Below are 16539 nucleotides of genomic sequence, written 5' to 3'. Positions count from 1 at the left end.
CACACCCAACCGCTGAGCGCTGCCCCTCGGGATTCCACGTACGACTCCGTAAACGTCTCCCACAGGGACCATCGCGTGTGCAACCACCCCGGGACTGCGGGGACAACGCCGCTGCCCGTCACCCCGGGGACGAAGCCTCCCGCCACGCCATCCGGACGATTACGGACCGGGTTTTATTGCCGTAAGCGCTTTGTGCAAGAGCAACAGTACCCTCCAGAGGGTGCAGTCTTGTCGCCGGAGATCGCAGCGCTCCGGCTGCGCCGTCTCCGTGCCACGGATGCCTTCGCCACCCCGCGTCCCCACACATGGTCGGTGTCAGAGTCCCTCCCAGCTCTCCCCAAAGCGACCGGTGGAGACGAGGCCAAACGTCGCGGGATCCGTGTAATTTTTAAACCCGGGGCGCATCTGGAGAGAGCGGACGGTCTAGAGGGCATTCCAGTCATCAGTGGAAATCAGGCAATTATTCATAGCGGTGGCTCTCCCAACGACTGGGGGTAAATTTCTTTGATTTCCCATGCCTTGGCCTCCACATCTGTATAAGGGAAAGGGGGAATTCGTACATGAGAATAAACGGAGTTGGAAAGCCGTGAAAATACTCTTTCAAGTCAGCCTGATGAAAACTTCATGTTCTGGAGCCCTCCCGCTTCAAGGAGAGCAATCTGTTTCAGAGGCGAAGCTGTGTATTTTTCTTATTTAAACCTTCTAAATCTGCTGGAGCATTAAAAATATTTGGCATTTCCACAGCACATTTCATTCCCAGCTCCAAATGCGTTTTACAGACATTCATTAATTAAGCCTCGTAAAACCTTTGGGAGAAAGGGAAGCAGTACTTATTAATTTGCTATTTGTATTGCTGCAGCGCACCGAGACCCCAGCCAGGACCTCAGGGTCCTGTTATTTTAGACCCGACCTCCACAGAAGAGGAGATGTCAGCGCGCCGAGGCGCGGGGAGAGCGGGAGGAGGCAGCGGATGGATGTTAATGCCGTAAGTCATCGGCAGAGCCCGCAGCTCTCCGTCCCCGGCGCTTCGCCACGGTGCCCTTTCCAGGCAGAGCTGCGGGAGCAAGCGTGGCTCCCACCTGAGCTCTCCCCACACCTCTCCGTTTTGAATTTTGCTGGAGTTTGGGGGCTCCTGCCCCTCCTTACCAGCCCCTCTCGCTCATCCCGCTTCCTCAGCCACCACCTCTGCTTCATCCGATACCTCCACTCTCTGCTGGGGCTGCTTTCTGTAGCTTTACATTTGCAGCACACCTCTCGATCTTTTAAAAGGTTTAAAATAAACGTGTTCTCTTTATTATTTTTAGGTCCGTGTAGATATTTTAAGTGCATCTATTTCGGTTCACAGCAATAAAGCAGCCCTGCCGAGGGCTGGCCCCGCCGGCCTGCCGGCTCGCTGCAGACCTCTCTGTCCCAGGTGGGCCGGTGGATGGGAGCTGTGAACGTTACACCTCTGCTTCCCCTGCAGGAAAAACCAGGCTGTGCCGCATGCTGGAAATGCCTTTCACATGTTCCCCAGATCCCAGTTAAATCGAACCCCAGAAGGTCTCTTAAAGCATGAAAAATGCATTTATACGATGCTGGAAGGAAGATGTATTCCATAACTACTCTGGTGACCAGGCGTGCTGACTTGTGTCATGTGGAGAAGGAACCAAAAGGGGTTATTTCTTGTTATTTCATACCGCTGATGGGATTTTATCTCTCACAGCAAATCCAGGAACTTTTTAGTTACCATTATTGTTTGATTTTATGGGCCATTTGATATTTATTTTTATTTCTATTCATTATTTGTTGAGTGCACTTAGCCCCTTCCCCAAGGAGCCTGCCTTATATCTAAGGTGATTTTTACGACCGGTGTTAGCACAGCATCTGAGCAACTTGCACAACTTTAATATATTTATTCTGCACACGCAGTATATCAAGGCAGTCCTGGTATTCCTACTGTGGAGAGCGGTGGTCTGCCTGTAAAATCACAAGTCTAACTTACTGGGTTAAAAGAAAAAAGAATAAACTCCAAACTATTTACATTCTTCTTTCTGATCTGCATTTTAAGCCATCAGGATGTATTTGAGTCATATTTTCACGTTTTCCCCCCCCCCCCCTACAAAACATGAGGTCTAGCAATGTACCTTTTACTGCAAGCCAAGCTCTCACAGATCCCACGACTCCCACAGCTGGGGCTTTAAAATCTGAGTCCAACACTGTGAGACTAATGACAAAATCATGAGCTGGCAGCGCTGCCTTTTCCTCCGACCTTTTCATTTCATCCTGCAAGTGCTCAGAAACAGGAATTCCTCGCAGCTCGCAGCGCTATCGGTCCACGCAGTTTGCGTTGGGTGGAGGAGGCGGACAGCTGGCCGCAACGAGGTGGTTGGGTTTTTTTTCTCCAATTCTTGCTAGATTTTCCCCAGCACAACAAAGCCTCCCCGTTCCTTTATTTGCTATTGTTGTGGAGGAGTCTGCGAGTGACCTCCCTCTCGCTCCCGTGCCACGGTGACGAGCGCTGCTCCGTCTCCCGCTTGCCACGCGTGTCTGGAGGGTGCTGTGGGCTTTGTCGGTACCTGTGCTTCTGGCTGGTTTTATTCCCTCTCGATTTTGGGTAGATCGCTCTCTGCTAATCCCCCTGTAATCCCAGCAAGCGTGTGAGCCCAGGGAGGGCTCGAGCACACGGGCTGGGGTGCGTCTGCTGGCGGAGCCGGGGCTCTCCGTGTGAAGATGGGCCACGACATCGTGTGAGCTGCTCCTTCTCCCTTCCCTTTTGTCCCACCAGGTTACCCTGCCTGCAGCTCCCCGCGGCCACGTTCAGGCCAGGAGAGGTTTTATCTCCCTCAGAGATTACTGGCCTCTCACTGGAGGCTGGTGAAGGCGAGATGTTCTCTCCTTCTCCCCCTCAGCACCTCCTCTGCTGGTTGCCACCACAAAAAACTCCGTGGCTGAGACTGGCCACCAGCCCTGTGGCACGTGGGGCTCCCAGAAATGTGGGGGTACCCCAGCCCTCTGCACAGGACGAGGTCTGTGGGCTCCCACACACCCTGGGGCACAGACCAGCCCTGCAGGTCCCCAACCTCCTGCTGCAGAGCCAAACCCACACAGCAGCGGCTGCCGAGGCTCCAAGCATGACGCATCCCTGCCGGGACAGAGACAACCTGGCTCTCAGGGCAGGCTCCCACCCGCGGGCAGTGTCACCCACCCCGTGGGTGCCATCCCATCCGGACCAGATAACACACGCGTGTGTGTCCGCCCGTGCTGGGAGGTGCAGGTACCGCTGTTCCCTGCGCTGAAGAGCGAGCGGGAGGAGCAGGCTGAGCAGGAAGCAGACAGCAGAGCCACGTGGAGTCTGGCTCGGGGGAAAGCTGAACACCTTCTTTTAGAAATCTTGGGCTCCTTCCACTCCCACGCACGGCGGGGCGAGCTGACGCACGCGGCACCCGCGGGAGCCGGCTCCCACGCCAGCTGGAGACCTTGGCTGTCCCCGGCACCGTCCGGCCCCAGCGCGAGGCCACGATCCAGCAGATCCTCTCTGCACGTGCTGCAACGTTAAGCACACGTGTCGTCCTCATGAAATCAGCAGGTCGGCTCCAGCGCCTGAAGGTGAGCAGGTGCTGGGCCGCGCCGCCGCGTCGGCACTTCAGGGAGCCCGATTCCCACCCGCCCGGCCAAACCGCAACCACACATCCCCGCTTTCCCTGACCAGCTTGGCTGCGCTCCTCACCTGGCAAAAGAACACACGGCAGGGAAAATAAACACGGAGGGAAGCGAAGCCCCTCATGGCCCGGCGAGCGAGGTCTGCGTTCCAAGAAGTAATGAAGCCCAGGGAATGGAAAATGCATGTCACTTGGCGGCGGGCTGGATGCGCGCAGGCGCTCCATGCCGGCTGCCGGGAGGGTGCTTCGCCTCCACACGGCATCGCCACGGCACGGCAGCTGCGCCAGGCCCGGCCAGCGGCACCGCGCTGAACTCTGACATTTGAAGACGGAGAATAATTTGGCTTCATTAGCCTCCCCTTCTTCCCCCCCCCCCCCCCGGCCCCGAGCGGTCCCTCGAGCCAGGCTGGAATGTGCGTGGTAGGGACAGAACCAATCCCATTAGCACGAGGAGATTGTTTTTCGTTTGGTTTTGTTGTTGTTGAATCACCCGTGGCTCCGCTTCTTTAGGGTAGGTCGTAGGAAGGAGAACGAGGAGAGGAAACCCATGGATGTGTTTTCCCGGGGTGGCCATCCCTGGCACAGCGCTCCCCTGCCGGCCTGGCTGCCTGATTTTGGCAGCACCATGAGGTTTCCATCTTTGGAGGCCTCGAGGGCTTCGCTGCCGGCTCCAGGACGGTGCCCGGCGCTGTCTGAAGGAGCATTTGTAAGGGCGAGGGCTCAGCTCCCACGCGCGGGGTCGGGAAGGTGCTGCAAGCCAGCGGCGCTGCCAGAGCTCGCTTTGAAGCCCTGTCCAAGTCCCCACCCCACATCCTCATCCTCGCTCCATCTCTGGAGGGAGACTTTCCTCCGGTGGGGTTAAAGCTGAATTTACAGCTCTGTGTGGTGGTCAGGACAGCACCGGATTGCAGCCATGTGCTAGCAGGAGCCGGGCCAGGGGCAGCGAGAGGCAGCTGGAGCAGCTAGAAAATATCCTCTCCCCAGCTGAGAGAGGAGCCCAGGCTCTTTTCCATCATCTTCAAAAGCCCTGCTCTGGCAGGGCCCAGAGCCGCTGTTTCACCCTGAAACATGAAAGACTTTCATTCCTCCAACACAAGGCAAGAAGAAGAAACCTCCCCCCCTGGCTGCTTTGTGTCCAGCAGCATCTCCCTGGGATGCGAGTGGGAAAGGGAGCGACGGGCACAGACCCAGGCGAACCAACACCGCGTCCACTCTGAATCAGGAGAATCGGTCACAAATCACGAAAATGGGGGTTTGGCACGTGTGTGTGCAAGGCAGGGCCTGCTCGGAGTCCTGCCCCACGCGGCTGTTCCACTCCTGGGCACCCCAACGCTCTTCCCAAGCAGAGACATCCCGGTGGGATACGGCCCAGGGCTCCAGGCTCCCGGCAGCGGGACAAGGAGTTGTGAGCGCTCCCGAAGTCATCCTCGGCACGGGAGAGCACGGTGAGAAATGGGGGCGAACAGCACCGTTGGGAGCAGACGGCAAGAGGGGAGGGAAATCCGTGCGCAAATGCATTCGCCGCGTGGCCCAGCTCCTCAGCTGGAGTGTGCGAGCAGCGGTGGAGCCGGGCCAGCTCCCGGCAGCTGAGACTTGCCGGGGGGGGGAAAGGAGGGGGCATTTTCCAGAGGTGAGAACAGCAGCCACAGAGAGAGCAGCCGGGGGGGGCCACCGACCCCAACCACAGCCAGCGAGACCCCCGCAACCCTCAGCACAGGGGCCGAGCGGCGGCACCACGCAAGCAGGGAGATGCGCGGGGGCCCGTGGTGGCAGGGTGGGGGGCAGCTTGCTGGACTCCCCCTGCTTTTGGAGGCCACTTATTGCCGCAGCGTGGCTAGCAGCCCCCACGTACCGGTCCGTGATGTCTCGCCGACCTGCGGGCGGGTGTGCGGCGGGCGAGCGGGACGACGCAACCGGCCGTGGGCTCACGGTCCCCGGCGCCCTTGTCGCTGGCGGGAGGGTGCGAGTCCCCCGCGGGCTGTCGGTGGGGCCACACACGGTGAATTTTGCTTCTCCCGTGAAAAAATAAAAAGAGGGAGCGAGAAGGAAAAGGCGTCGGATGGAAAACACCCCGGCTGCCTGCTGGGGGGAGTGGAACCAGCTAATTTCATGCGTCTCCTTCTTGTTAGAGTGGGGTCCCTCCTCACCTGCTCCTGGGCACGGTTTCCTGCCCCCCCGAGCCAGCAACAAGGAATCTGATTCCAGTTTAAAGGCGAGGAGCTTGTCCACGGTTTGTAGCCCGGCTGCCATCCCAGGAGGGGACCCGCTTGGAGCCGCTGCCCGCAGCGGGCAGGGTTTACCAGCTGTCCGCACCGATCTTGTGCCCTGCCACCTCCCTCTGCATGGCAGGGGGGTGCAGAGAGCCCGGTGTTGGGGCTCTCCCCCCCCCCCAGCACCATCCCGGGGGGTTTCCCTCTTTGCTCCCACTCGAACCCAACCGCTGCTCCGTCACCGCAGGGCGTCTGGGGGCAAGTGGCTGCCAGCACCCTCGCCCGGCCCGTATCGGGGCTCAGTGCGTATGGAAAATGCTGGAGAAAGACACCCCGGGACACTCCCGCCGGGGGCACTCGGTGGCTTGGCCCCAGCTGGGGGGCTCTTGCCTCTGGCTCATCAATTTGTGCCTCCCCCAAAGGCTGCTCAGCGCTGGGCTCCCATCCCTCAGCCCTTCCCTCTTGTCCTGCCGGCCCCCAGCACCCCTCTGCCCACCCCGGGCCCCCGAGGCTGCCTGCCGAGAACACCCTGCGAGCCCCCAAGTCTCATCGCCCGGGGAATGTGGCCACGGCACAGGCTCTGCCTCGCACGCCGGCCCCGCACCGCCGGGGCTGCCCGGCCCACGCTCCGCAGGGCAGGCAGCGAGCTGAAAACACCAGCCCTGTCCCCCCCCGCCTGCTCAGGCAGCTGAGCCCAGCCCGCAGAGCGCAGCATCCCCCTCCAGCACCCAGCGCTGCGTGGGGGTGACATCGCACCCCCAATTTAGGGACGGGCGGGGGCCGTGCTCTGGCAGCAGCAGCTGCTGGCAGGCGGCCGACCAGGCTCCGCATCCCCTTCGGAGATCTGCTTTGGTTGGGACTCGTGTCGAGCCCCCCAGCATCCCCCCACGTCCGGGCAGCACCTCCTCGTCCCCAGCTCCACATCCCAGAGAAAACAAGCAGCCGAGGCCAGCACCAGCCCCCAGCTCCTCGGGGGCCCCGCGCTGCTGCTGGCTCCGAGGCCGGGACCCCGCTGAGCTACTGAAGTGCTAAAAATGAGCCTCCAGGCCCTTGCGTGAGCTTTTGTGTCGTGCTTGGCATGGGGAGAGCTCGACTGTGGCGTGGACGCGGGCGCCGCGCCAGGAAAAACACACGCGGCGGGGGAAAGGTGGGCGCGTGCACGTGCCAGCGCGTCCCGGCCCTCGAGCCCCGGGCGGCCGCGGCGCGTTTCGCTGACGTGTCGTGGGCACGCACGGCCCGATTTACGCTTTTCCTCTCAAAACGGGCCCTTGGGTGTCGGCAGGCGATTTTCGGTGGGGAAAAGCCCTCGTCGCGCAGCCCTCCTGTACGTGCACACGTGAGCATGGGCACGCAGCCCTCCCCGCTGCCCTGGCTCAGCCTCCTCCTCCTCCTCCTCCTCCTCCTCGCAGCTGAGGGGTGGAGGTGTTGGGGTGCACGGCAGTCCCCTGTCCACCCACCCCACGGGCGTTGGCACCCGCTCCCCAGGGAACACACCATCTCCTGTAACGTTGGATGCTGAATCTCGATCCGGTGAACCTGCAGCCTGCAGCGGAGAGGAGCGTGGCTCCGTGTCCGTGCCAAACAGCCCAAGCAGGGGATTTCTCTCCGGTTTGCTGGAGGTTTCATCCTGGCTCAGCTTGCTCGCCGTCCTGGTGAGCTGGGAACTACCCGCACCCCGCCACCAGCCCCACGCAGGGGCTCAAACCTGCTCCCCACCTGGTGACGGACACCCCGTGAAGCCACCGACTCCTCCGGGTCTGGTACAAACCTTTTATTTCCCCTCCGTCCGCGCCGCCCAGCCAGCCTGGGGCTGGGTTTGCCCTTTGGAAGTGAAGCTGGGGGGGCTCCGTGGCCGCCCCTCTTGCCCCCCACCCCAAGCTCACGGCCCGGCACGGTCGCACCCCAGGGACGGGACAACACCACAGACTCCACCGAGCTTTAACCGAGCCAAGCGGCCAAAAGCAACAATGAAAAGTGTACCCCAAAACGGACACGAGACCCTCCCACCCCCCCCAACCCAGTTCCCCAAACCCAGATATGTCGCACGGGTGAAAGTGATACGGAGCAGCACAAAACCAGTGAGGAGGGGGACGAGACCCCCCCACCCCACCACGCCATGGCCCCCCGAGACCGCTCAGCGCCGGGGAGCAGCTGGCACACGGAGAGAGCCTAAAAACCCAAGGGTGGGGAGTGGGGGGTAATAAGTTAATCTGTACAGACGTGTCGGTGGACGTGGGGATGGCAGGGACCGCCGCCGCCGAGCCGTCCCTCCCCAGCGCGGGGGTGTCCCCACGGGGCGCCAGGGGCCGGTGAACCACATGCTGGTGCAAATCAAACCACGAAACGATGCACGAAGTCAAGTGATGGAGAACGGCGGGGAGAGGGGGAGATGCCCCGGGGCAGAGCCCTGGGGAGCAGGGGGAGGGAGGGGACCCCTCCACGCAGAGGGGCTGTGCTGGGGCAAGCTAAGGGGGTCCCCGCTTGGCTGGGAGACCCCAGGGCTGGCCCCCCCCTGCTTCCAGGGCAGCGCTGTGAGCACAGGGACCCGGAGGCTGGGACCTGCTAGGTCCTGCCATCAGCTACAGCTCCGCAGGCGGAGCCGCTCCTGGCATCGGGCAAGGGATGCTGAGCCCAGGACGGGGGCGTCCCGGCAGCTCCCACCTCCTGCCCGAGCTCGGACGCGCCGCAGCAGCACAAGGGAGGGAAACGCCACCTTGTCCCCTGCTCGGTCCCACCAACAACCCGTCGGCATCGGGACCAGCCACCCCAAAGGCATCACGGAGCAGGGAGGGGAAGGAGCCACCCCAGGGCCCCTCCGCAGCTCCGGGAAGGGGCCGGCTGGGTCCTCGCGTGGGCACGGAGGCGGCAAGATCCGCTCCTCTCTCCGGCTGCCAACGCCAAATCCATTCGCCACGTTTCGGCTCCCCAAGGCAATCGGCTCCGGCCGGCGGAAGGGAGTTCCCAGGGCCGGAGACGGCGCCTTGGAGGCTCAGCCCAAGGTGGGAGGCCGGGGATGTGCCGAGCCAAAGCCCAGAACGCTGCAGACACTCTCCATCCCCCACCGCAGCCGGCTCCCTCCTGCCCAGCGCTGGACCCATGCCCGGAGGGCTGCGGGGCCCCGGGGGCTCCGGTCGGGAGGAGACAGACCGCCAGGACGGGCTCCCCCCAGCCTCCCCGCTCTGGCAGCTCCTCTCTTGGCTCTCAAGCGCTGGAAAACAGGATCCCAGCAAACAGCACATCTACGGAGGAGGCAAAGCCACTGCCCGGCTCCCGGGAGCCTCCTCCGCAGTGGCCATCCCTGGGGAGGAGAGCGGGACCGAGGCAGATCGTACCCCCGGTCCCCCCCGGGCCAGACCCAGAGGTGCCCCTCCAGGAGCCGGGGATGGGCAGCGGGGCGGGATGGGAGATGATGCCGTGGGGACGGTGATGGGGAGGTGGCGTGGAGGTGACGGGAAGGGGTGGGAGCGCTACAGGACGGTCTTGTCCAGGTCGACTTTGAGGGGCAGCGGCCCCGCGTCCTCGCCACTGTGCGCGGGGCACAGGGTGACGGCGATGACGGGTGGCAGGGGGAAGGTGCCGGGGCCGTCCAGGTCCTCCAGGTATTCCTTGTCCCCGTTGATGCTCAGAGGCTGGAAGAGAAGCAGAGGGGACAGTGCAGCCCCAGAGCAAGGGACAGGACCCCCTTGCCCCCACTGGGAACACTGGGGCTGGCTGGGGACGTACTGCACAGCCTGGACACGCCGGTGAGCCCAGCATGGTGGCCAGGGACCACAAACACTGTACGGCCACAGCTCAGCCCCACAAAGCTCCCCCAGCCGTGATGGGGAGACCAAGGGTGTCAGGGACAACCCCCCCTCGCCCCAGGACCCCCCCGGGCTGCGCTGAGCACCGCTCACCCCATACCTGGGTCTTGACGTGCTGCTCGGGGGCAGTCACCAAACTGGCACAGCTCAGCCACAGCATCACCATGATGGAGAGGAAGAGGCAGGCGGCCAGGATCCAGCGAGGAAGGCCCGAGCGCCTGTAACACCCCACCACCCCCCGCCAAAGAAAAAGGACGAGTTTATGGCAGGGCACGGGGTGGGAATTGGGGGCAGAGGGGGAGCATCTGCTCCGGTGTATCCGGCAGCTCCAGGCCCCCCCCGGGGCCCCCGTGCGGCCCCACTGCACCTACTTGGACATGCAGCCGAGGAAGTCGTGCTCCGGCTGCGGGGGGTCCGGGGGGTGCTGAGCCTTGGCTTTGCTCCGCGGCTCCTTCACGGGGGGCTTCTCCCCCTTTGCCCGGGGGCCTGGTGGGGGCGAGACGATGCTGAGGCCGGGCACCCACCATGGGCACCCCTGCCCCGCTCCCCATCCCCTTGCCAGCACGTAGTCGGGTGCAGGGGTGCGGGGTGGTCCCCTCTCCCCCCACAGACCCTCTGCCCGCTGAGGGGGGGCACAGAGGATCCCGGCAGCTCCTTGGAGCCGGTCCCGAGTCCGGACTCAGCCCTTTCTGCGTGGGTGCGGGGTGGGGGAAGTTAATCACACCCGAGAAGCGGGTAATTTGTTGAGCTCTGGAGAAATCAGATGAGAGCCAAGAGGGCGCGGTGGCTCCTGGGCCCCCCCCAAAGCCAAAAACCCGGATCCCCACCCCCCCTGCCCCGCACCTGTGTGGGGCTGGGGGACGCGGGGGCCCGGTCCTGGCTGCGCTGGCTGGGTCTCCTGCACCTCGGGTACGGGATACTCCATCTCGGGCTGGGTCTGGGGGGGTGGCAGGGAAAGAGGGAGAAAGCAGTGAGCAAAGGGGTGTCCCCCCCCTCAGCACTCAGCAGAGAGGGGAGGCGGGACACCCCCACCTGAAACACCACGACTTTGCCGTCGTCCGCCTGCAGGTAGAAGGTCCAGGTGGAGGAGATGAAGCTCTGGGCTGAGCTGACAATGTCGTTGCAGAAGGTGGAGACCAAATCCAACATGGAGAACGACGGTGCCTTCAGCTCCAGGCTCTGCAAAGGAGCAGGGACATCGTGTCACCGCTGTCCCCTCGCCACCCACCCTGGCAGACAACATCCCACCCCGAGGATGTGGCCGGGATGAACCAGGCACTCAGCTCCGGGGCTCAGCCCGCTTCTCCCAGGGGTGGGGACGTGCAGGACCCCTGGTCCGGCCCCAGGAAGGTCACGGAGCCAGGGCAGGGGGGCTGCGGTCCCCAGGGCCATCACCCAGCCCCGGGGCCATCACCCAGCCCCTCAGCAGCCCCCCACGCTCACACCAGCGCTTTAAACAATAGGAGCCAGCGGCCGAGATGCCGAGGGCGTTTCTCTCCTGGCAGCCTCTCCGTGCCCTGGATTCTTGGCCGTCGCGGCAGTTTGTTATTTTTAAAGCATCCCTGCTGGAATCCGCTTGGCTGCTCCCTGCCACTGGCTTCGAACATTTTCCGACAGCCCCTTGCACGGTCAAACCAGCAAACAGGAAATAAATAGGTCAGATTCTGTATCTAATTATTATGCTAAATCTGCTTTGCCTGCTTGTCTGGGAACCCGAAGGAAAAAATGCTTTGGGTGGGTGAAGGGGGTGACAGCCCTCCCTGTCAGCCGGTCGCCCCTGATGCTCATCCCTGACCTCGGAGAGGGGCTGGGAAATGGGATCAGACACTGGGAAGGTCTTAAAAACAAGCTGCAAAATGGTTTTTCGAAGGAGCTGCAGCTTTCTACAGCACAAATTCACCCTCATCTGCACGTGTACAAAGCCAAAAGCCTCTACCTTGGGCCAAAGTCTAATTTAATTAATTGGGTAAAAGCTGAATGAATTAAATGTAGGAGGAAAAAGCGTTGCCAGTTGCTGGGAAGGATAACAGATCCAAACTGGGAGAATCTGCAACAATCACCGGTCAAAATCTCCCACCCTGGGAATTCGGCGTAATCCTCCTGCCTGGCCCAAATCTGCAGCAGCCTGGGCCGAGCCCAGTTAATCTGTTTTTTAAGCTTTGGATGATGCAGCGCGACGGGCCGGCGGTGGGCTCGTATCCCCCAGCACGCCCAGAGCCCCCATCCACGGGGGCACGAGTAACAGGACATGAAATAAAGCAAGATGCAGCTTCGCGGGGCGGTGGGAGCGTGCGGGGAGCGTGCGGGGAGCGTGCCTGGCCCTGACCCGGCTGGGAAGGCACCGAGGGGAGTCGGGTCCCCGCGTCGGGGCTCACCGGGCAGCGAGGCTGCTGGTGGGGGAGGCCAGGCTGGGAGGGAGGGAGGTACAGATGGCTGGGAGGAGGGAGCGAGCGAGGGAGGGAGGGATGCGCTGCGCTGTGGGGTGTTACAGCCTCCCTCCCCAGGGACAGCGGGGACTGGGCTGAGCTCCCGCGGGACAAAGGGATCCTTCCTCAAATGGGACCCAGGGGCCAAGTCACCACGTCCCAACGTTCCCCCGTGGGGTCCCGGGTAGGGGGTGGCCTGGGGGGCTCAGCAGCGTCTCCACTGCGTTGGGGTTGGGCAAACTTTGGTCCCAGCCGTGCCCAGGGTGACCGAGACACCCCATGGCCCCACGCTGGGGGTCAGGTGAGGGCTGAGGTGGCCGGAGGAGCCACCCCGAGGGCAGCCCCACGGCTCCTCATGGAGGCAAATGCCTCCCCCGGCTGGTCCCCATCAGTCCCATGGGGGATGGAGAAGCCGGGGTGCCCTGGGGGGGGCACATCCAGCCCCCACCTCCTGCCCACAGCCCCTCTGTGGAAGGAGCCAGATGCAGGGACAAGGCAGAGCCACGGATGGTGGCACCAGGGACAGGCCGGGGGGGTTAAGGGGGGAGGGAACAGGGGCTCCCCATCTTCCCAGCCCCTCACCTTCTCCTTCCTGCTCTCCACCTCGGGCAGCTGCTTGCGGCACCCCGTCATGCAGCCAAACTGCTCCTCTGCGTTGCTGTAGGCTTCGGCACAGGCTGCGGGGCAGGAGCAGCGCGAGGGGGTGAGGATTAGGGGGTGATGAACCCCCTACCCCTCCCGATTTACACCCGGTGGGTGTAAATCTGCACCCCGCTTGCTTTGCAGCAGGGTCCGGCTGCGGCCCCGGGGCACAGCGCGGGGCAGAGCAGGGGCAGGACACCGGGGAGGGTGGAAGGTGTCACGGGGGTGCCGGCAGTACGTGGGGGACCCCCCCCGGGGATGGTGTTTGGGGTGCGGGGGCTGCTGGGCCGCCGGCTCCTCACCTGCTTCACACTGGGCTCTGGTGGTGTTCAGCTCAGCGCTCGCATCCACGAAGTGACAGATGGAGAACAGCCGGCAGCCCCGGTAACAGGCGTTGAGAACAGCATCCTGCGGGGAGGAGGAGGAGGAGAGCGCGAAGCTGGCACCGAGCTCAGCCCCGTGGCTGCGCCGGACACCCCCCCCACCGCCCCCCTGCACCCAGCTGGGGGGCACTGGGCACCACCGCAAGACCCCAGCCAGGGCTGGGACCCCGAATCCAGGGGCTGGGACCCAAATCCGGGGCGATGGCATCCCCTGGGGGGGGGAGGCAGAGCGGCCTTCACGCCCCCCCCGCCATGGTTCGCACCCGATGGTGGGGGGTGCATGGCCTCGACCCCATCGAGGATGTGGCAGGTCCCCCCAGCTCTGTCGGGGCGCTTAGCACCGGAGGTGGGGGCTGCACCGGGGTGGGTGTGCATGGAGGGGGGTGCATGTACTGGCAGCGCTGGGAACACACTGGGGAGGATGCTGGGGGGGGCACTGAGCCTCTGCGGGGGTCCCTGTGTGCGTCTGCATGTGCAGGTGAGGGGTCCCCTGGCCCGGGGGGGGCCCAGGGGAGCGCGGGCAGGGCTGGGTGCTGGCAGGGCGGCAGCTCCAGCCAGATGGGAAAACGGCTCCGTGCCCACCGCCGGCAGCGGGGGCCGCGGGGGCTCCTGCCAGCGCTGGCCTACATGCGGCCCTGCCACCGTGGGGGCTCGGGGACAGCCCCGGTGCCATCGCGCGGCCCCCCCGGCGCGGCACGGCCGTGGCAGCTCCGATCCGGGGTGTTCCGTGATGCTCCCGGTCCAGCAGCCGGCCCTGGGCTGGCCCACGCTGCTGCGGCGGTGTCACCCGCTCGAACTGGCTGTCCCCAACCCCGCTGGCCCCTCTGCCACCACCGCGGGGGACGGGGGCCAGGAGGGCAGTTGGGGGGCAAGCGCCCGCTGCGTCCCCGGCAAGGCCTCACCGCTGGCCCCCCCAAACCAGGGCAGCTGCCGCTGCCAGCAAGCGCACCCCAAAGCCAGGGTGGGGGAGACCTGGGGGGCACCCCAAAGCTGGGATAGGCCAAAACACCGCGGGCACCCCAAACCGGGGCAGATGCCCTCCCCGGGGGCACCCCAAAGCCGCAGCGGAGGTGACCGCAGGGGCTCCCCCGGTGCCCCCTCGAGGGCGGCTGCTGTGGGGCCGTGCGGCCGGTGCTCCCAATGCCCCCACTGCTCCCAGTGCCCCCCACCCTCCCAATTTCCCCTGGTGCTCCCAATACCCCCCTGATGCCCCCGACGTTCCTGGTACCCTGATGCTCCCGATACCCCCCGTCCCCCCCAGTACCCCTGGTGCCCCCCACACTCCCAATTTCCCCTCATGCTCCCAGTGTCGCCCCCCCCGATGCTCCCGGTCGCCTGCTGATGCCCCCGATGCTCCTGGTACTGATGCTCCCGGTCCCCCCCAATAGGCCCAGTACCCCCAATACCGCCCAGTACCCCCAATACCCCCAGTGCCCCCAATACCCCCCACACTCCCAATTTCCCCTCGTGCTCCCAGTCCCCCCCCCCGATGCTCCCGGGCCCCCTCTGATGCCCCCGATGCTCCTGGTACTCCCGCTGCTACCGATGCTCCCCATGCTCCCGGTACCCCCCGATTCCCCCGCTGCCCCCCCCGGTGCCCGGCCGGACTCACGGCGGCGGCTCGGTGCGTCAGGCTGCGGCCGCACTGCCCGCGGCACCCGGCCGTATCTCCCAGCTGGGGCGAGAAGGGATCGGTGGCGGCGGCGCCGGTGGCGGCGGTGGCCAAGGCCAGGCCGAGGGCGAGCAGGGCCCGGGGGTGGCGAGCCGCCATGGCGGGCGCGGGGCGCGGAGCGGCGCGGAGCGGAGCGCACCCACCGCCGCCGCCGCCGCCGCCGCCGCCGGCCCCGCCGTGACGCGCCGTGCGCCGGGCGGGGGGGGGAGCCGGGGGCGGGGGGAGCCGCCGCATCCTGCCGCAGCTCCGCCGGCACCGGCAGCCCCCGGCAGCGCGGCCCCGGGGATGCTGGGAGAGGGGGGTGCGGAGGATGGGGGTGCGCGGACACCGGGGGATGCTCGGGAACCGGGGGATGCGGGAGGAGGCGGGGGGGGGCGCTAGGGACCCGGAGGTGGTGGGGCACCGGGGGATGTACAGACACCCGGGGATGCTCAGTGGGCGGGGGGGGTTCAGGGGGACCCCGGGAAGAGGGAGGAGGGGGGAGGCTTAGGGTCCGAGGGGTGCTCGGGCACCGGGGGATGCGGGGGGACCCCGGGATGCGGGAGGATGGAGGGGGGGGCAGGGATCGGGGGGTGCTCAGGGTCCAGAAGGTGTAGGGGGACTGGGGGATGTGGGGGGACACTGGGGGATGCAGGGGGACACTGGGGGCTGTGGGGGGACACTGGGGGATGCGGGGGGATACTGGGGGCTGTGGGGGGACACTGGGGGATGCGGGGGGATACTGGGGGCTGTGGGGGGACACTGGGGGATGCAGGGTGACACTGGGTGATATGGGGGGGACACTGGGGAATGCGGGGGGATACTGGGGGCTGTGGGGGGACACTGGGGGATGCAGGGGGTCACTGGGGGCTGTGGGGGGACACTGGGGGATGCAGGGGGCTGAGGGGATGTGCAGGGATCAAAGGGGCACAGCAGGACTCTGGGGGATGCAGAGGGATGGGGGGAGCCCCACTGACACCAGCAGCACTGGGGAGAGCAGAGTGACTGGGGGGGGACTGAGGGGCACACTGGCACACTGGCACTGGGGGCACCCAGAGACAGGGGTGCAGTGGGATGGGGCTGCAGCAGCACCGGAGTCTCGCTTCCCCCCGGGCCAGCACCCCCACAGGGACCATCCCCCCAAGGAGGGGACAAACCCCTCGTCCCCTGCCAGCGTTAGACCCTGCCACGTCACCCCCCGTGGCCCTTGGGGCCTCCCCAAGTCACCTTCATGCACCCCACCTGCACCCTGGCTCCGTGGGGCCCCTTCCCGGCCAGGGCGCTGGGCTCTCCCTGACACCCCAGATTTACAGCTTTGATTTCCCAGGGTTTAAAAGACATAAAAGGCTCAGGCTTGGCCCCGCGCGCTGCCTCGCCGCTGCCCTCCCCGCTGGCCTTATTTATGGCAGCACCCCAAAGCGGGCCCGGGGGGGCGGAGGAGGAGGAGGAGGAGGAGGAGGAGGAGGGCTGGGGGCTTCGCTCACCTCCAGCCCTAATGGGGAACACATGGCAGGACCCTGGCACGGGGAAGGGGGGGTCTCCCAGTCCCAGCTCAGGTTTGAGGGGTGCTCCACACCCTGGGGCAGGGGAGGGAGGGGTGGGGGTGGCCACATCCCCTCGGGGATGGCTGGGGGAACACAGACCTGTGCCCCCCCCCCAGGAGCAGGGAGTGGGGCCTCTCCTCGCCCCGCTGCGCTCCGCCAGCTTATTCATCTTGTTAATCAAACCAGGGCCGGGAGAAAATGTGCTCGGGCCGGGCTGGCGGGGCTGCGGGTCGGCTCTG

The 16539-nt window shown here is 65.0% G+C and overlaps 1 protein-coding gene across 2 annotated transcripts; it reads right to left on the bottom strand.

The window, feature by feature from the left end:
• Positions 1-7607: 7607 nt before the first annotated feature.
• TMEM59L (transmembrane protein 59 like) lies at positions 7608-14945 on the bottom strand. Of its 2 annotated transcripts, none has more exons than XM_074928100.1 (8): positions 14718-14945; positions 13025-13130; positions 12663-12757; positions 10687-10833; positions 10498-10591; positions 10026-10140; positions 9755-9896; positions 7608-9480 (listed from the first exon to the last, which is right to left on the bottom strand). In XM_074928100.1, exons 1-8 carry the CDS (start codon positions 14874-14876, stop codon positions 9319-9321), a joined length of 1020 nt encoding a protein of 339 aa, XP_074784201.1. In that variant the 5' UTR covers positions 14877-14945; the 3' UTR covers positions 7608-9318. The 2 variants fall into 2 exon arrangements, with proteins under 2 accessions (XP_074784201.1, XP_074784202.1); XM_074928101.1 differs by having other exon boundaries at positions 9755-9872.
• Positions 14946-16539: the final 1594 nt, after the last annotated feature.

The sequence above is a fragment of the Athene noctua genome, chromosome 27 (genome assembly GCF_965140245.1).
Source record: "Athene noctua chromosome 27, bAthNoc1.hap1.1, whole genome shotgun sequence".
Classification (NCBI taxonomy): Eukaryota; Metazoa; Chordata; class Aves; order Strigiformes; family Strigidae; genus Athene; species Athene noctua.
Note: the sequence above shows the minus strand (reverse complement) of the source record. Positions and strands in the feature narration are given on the sequence as shown.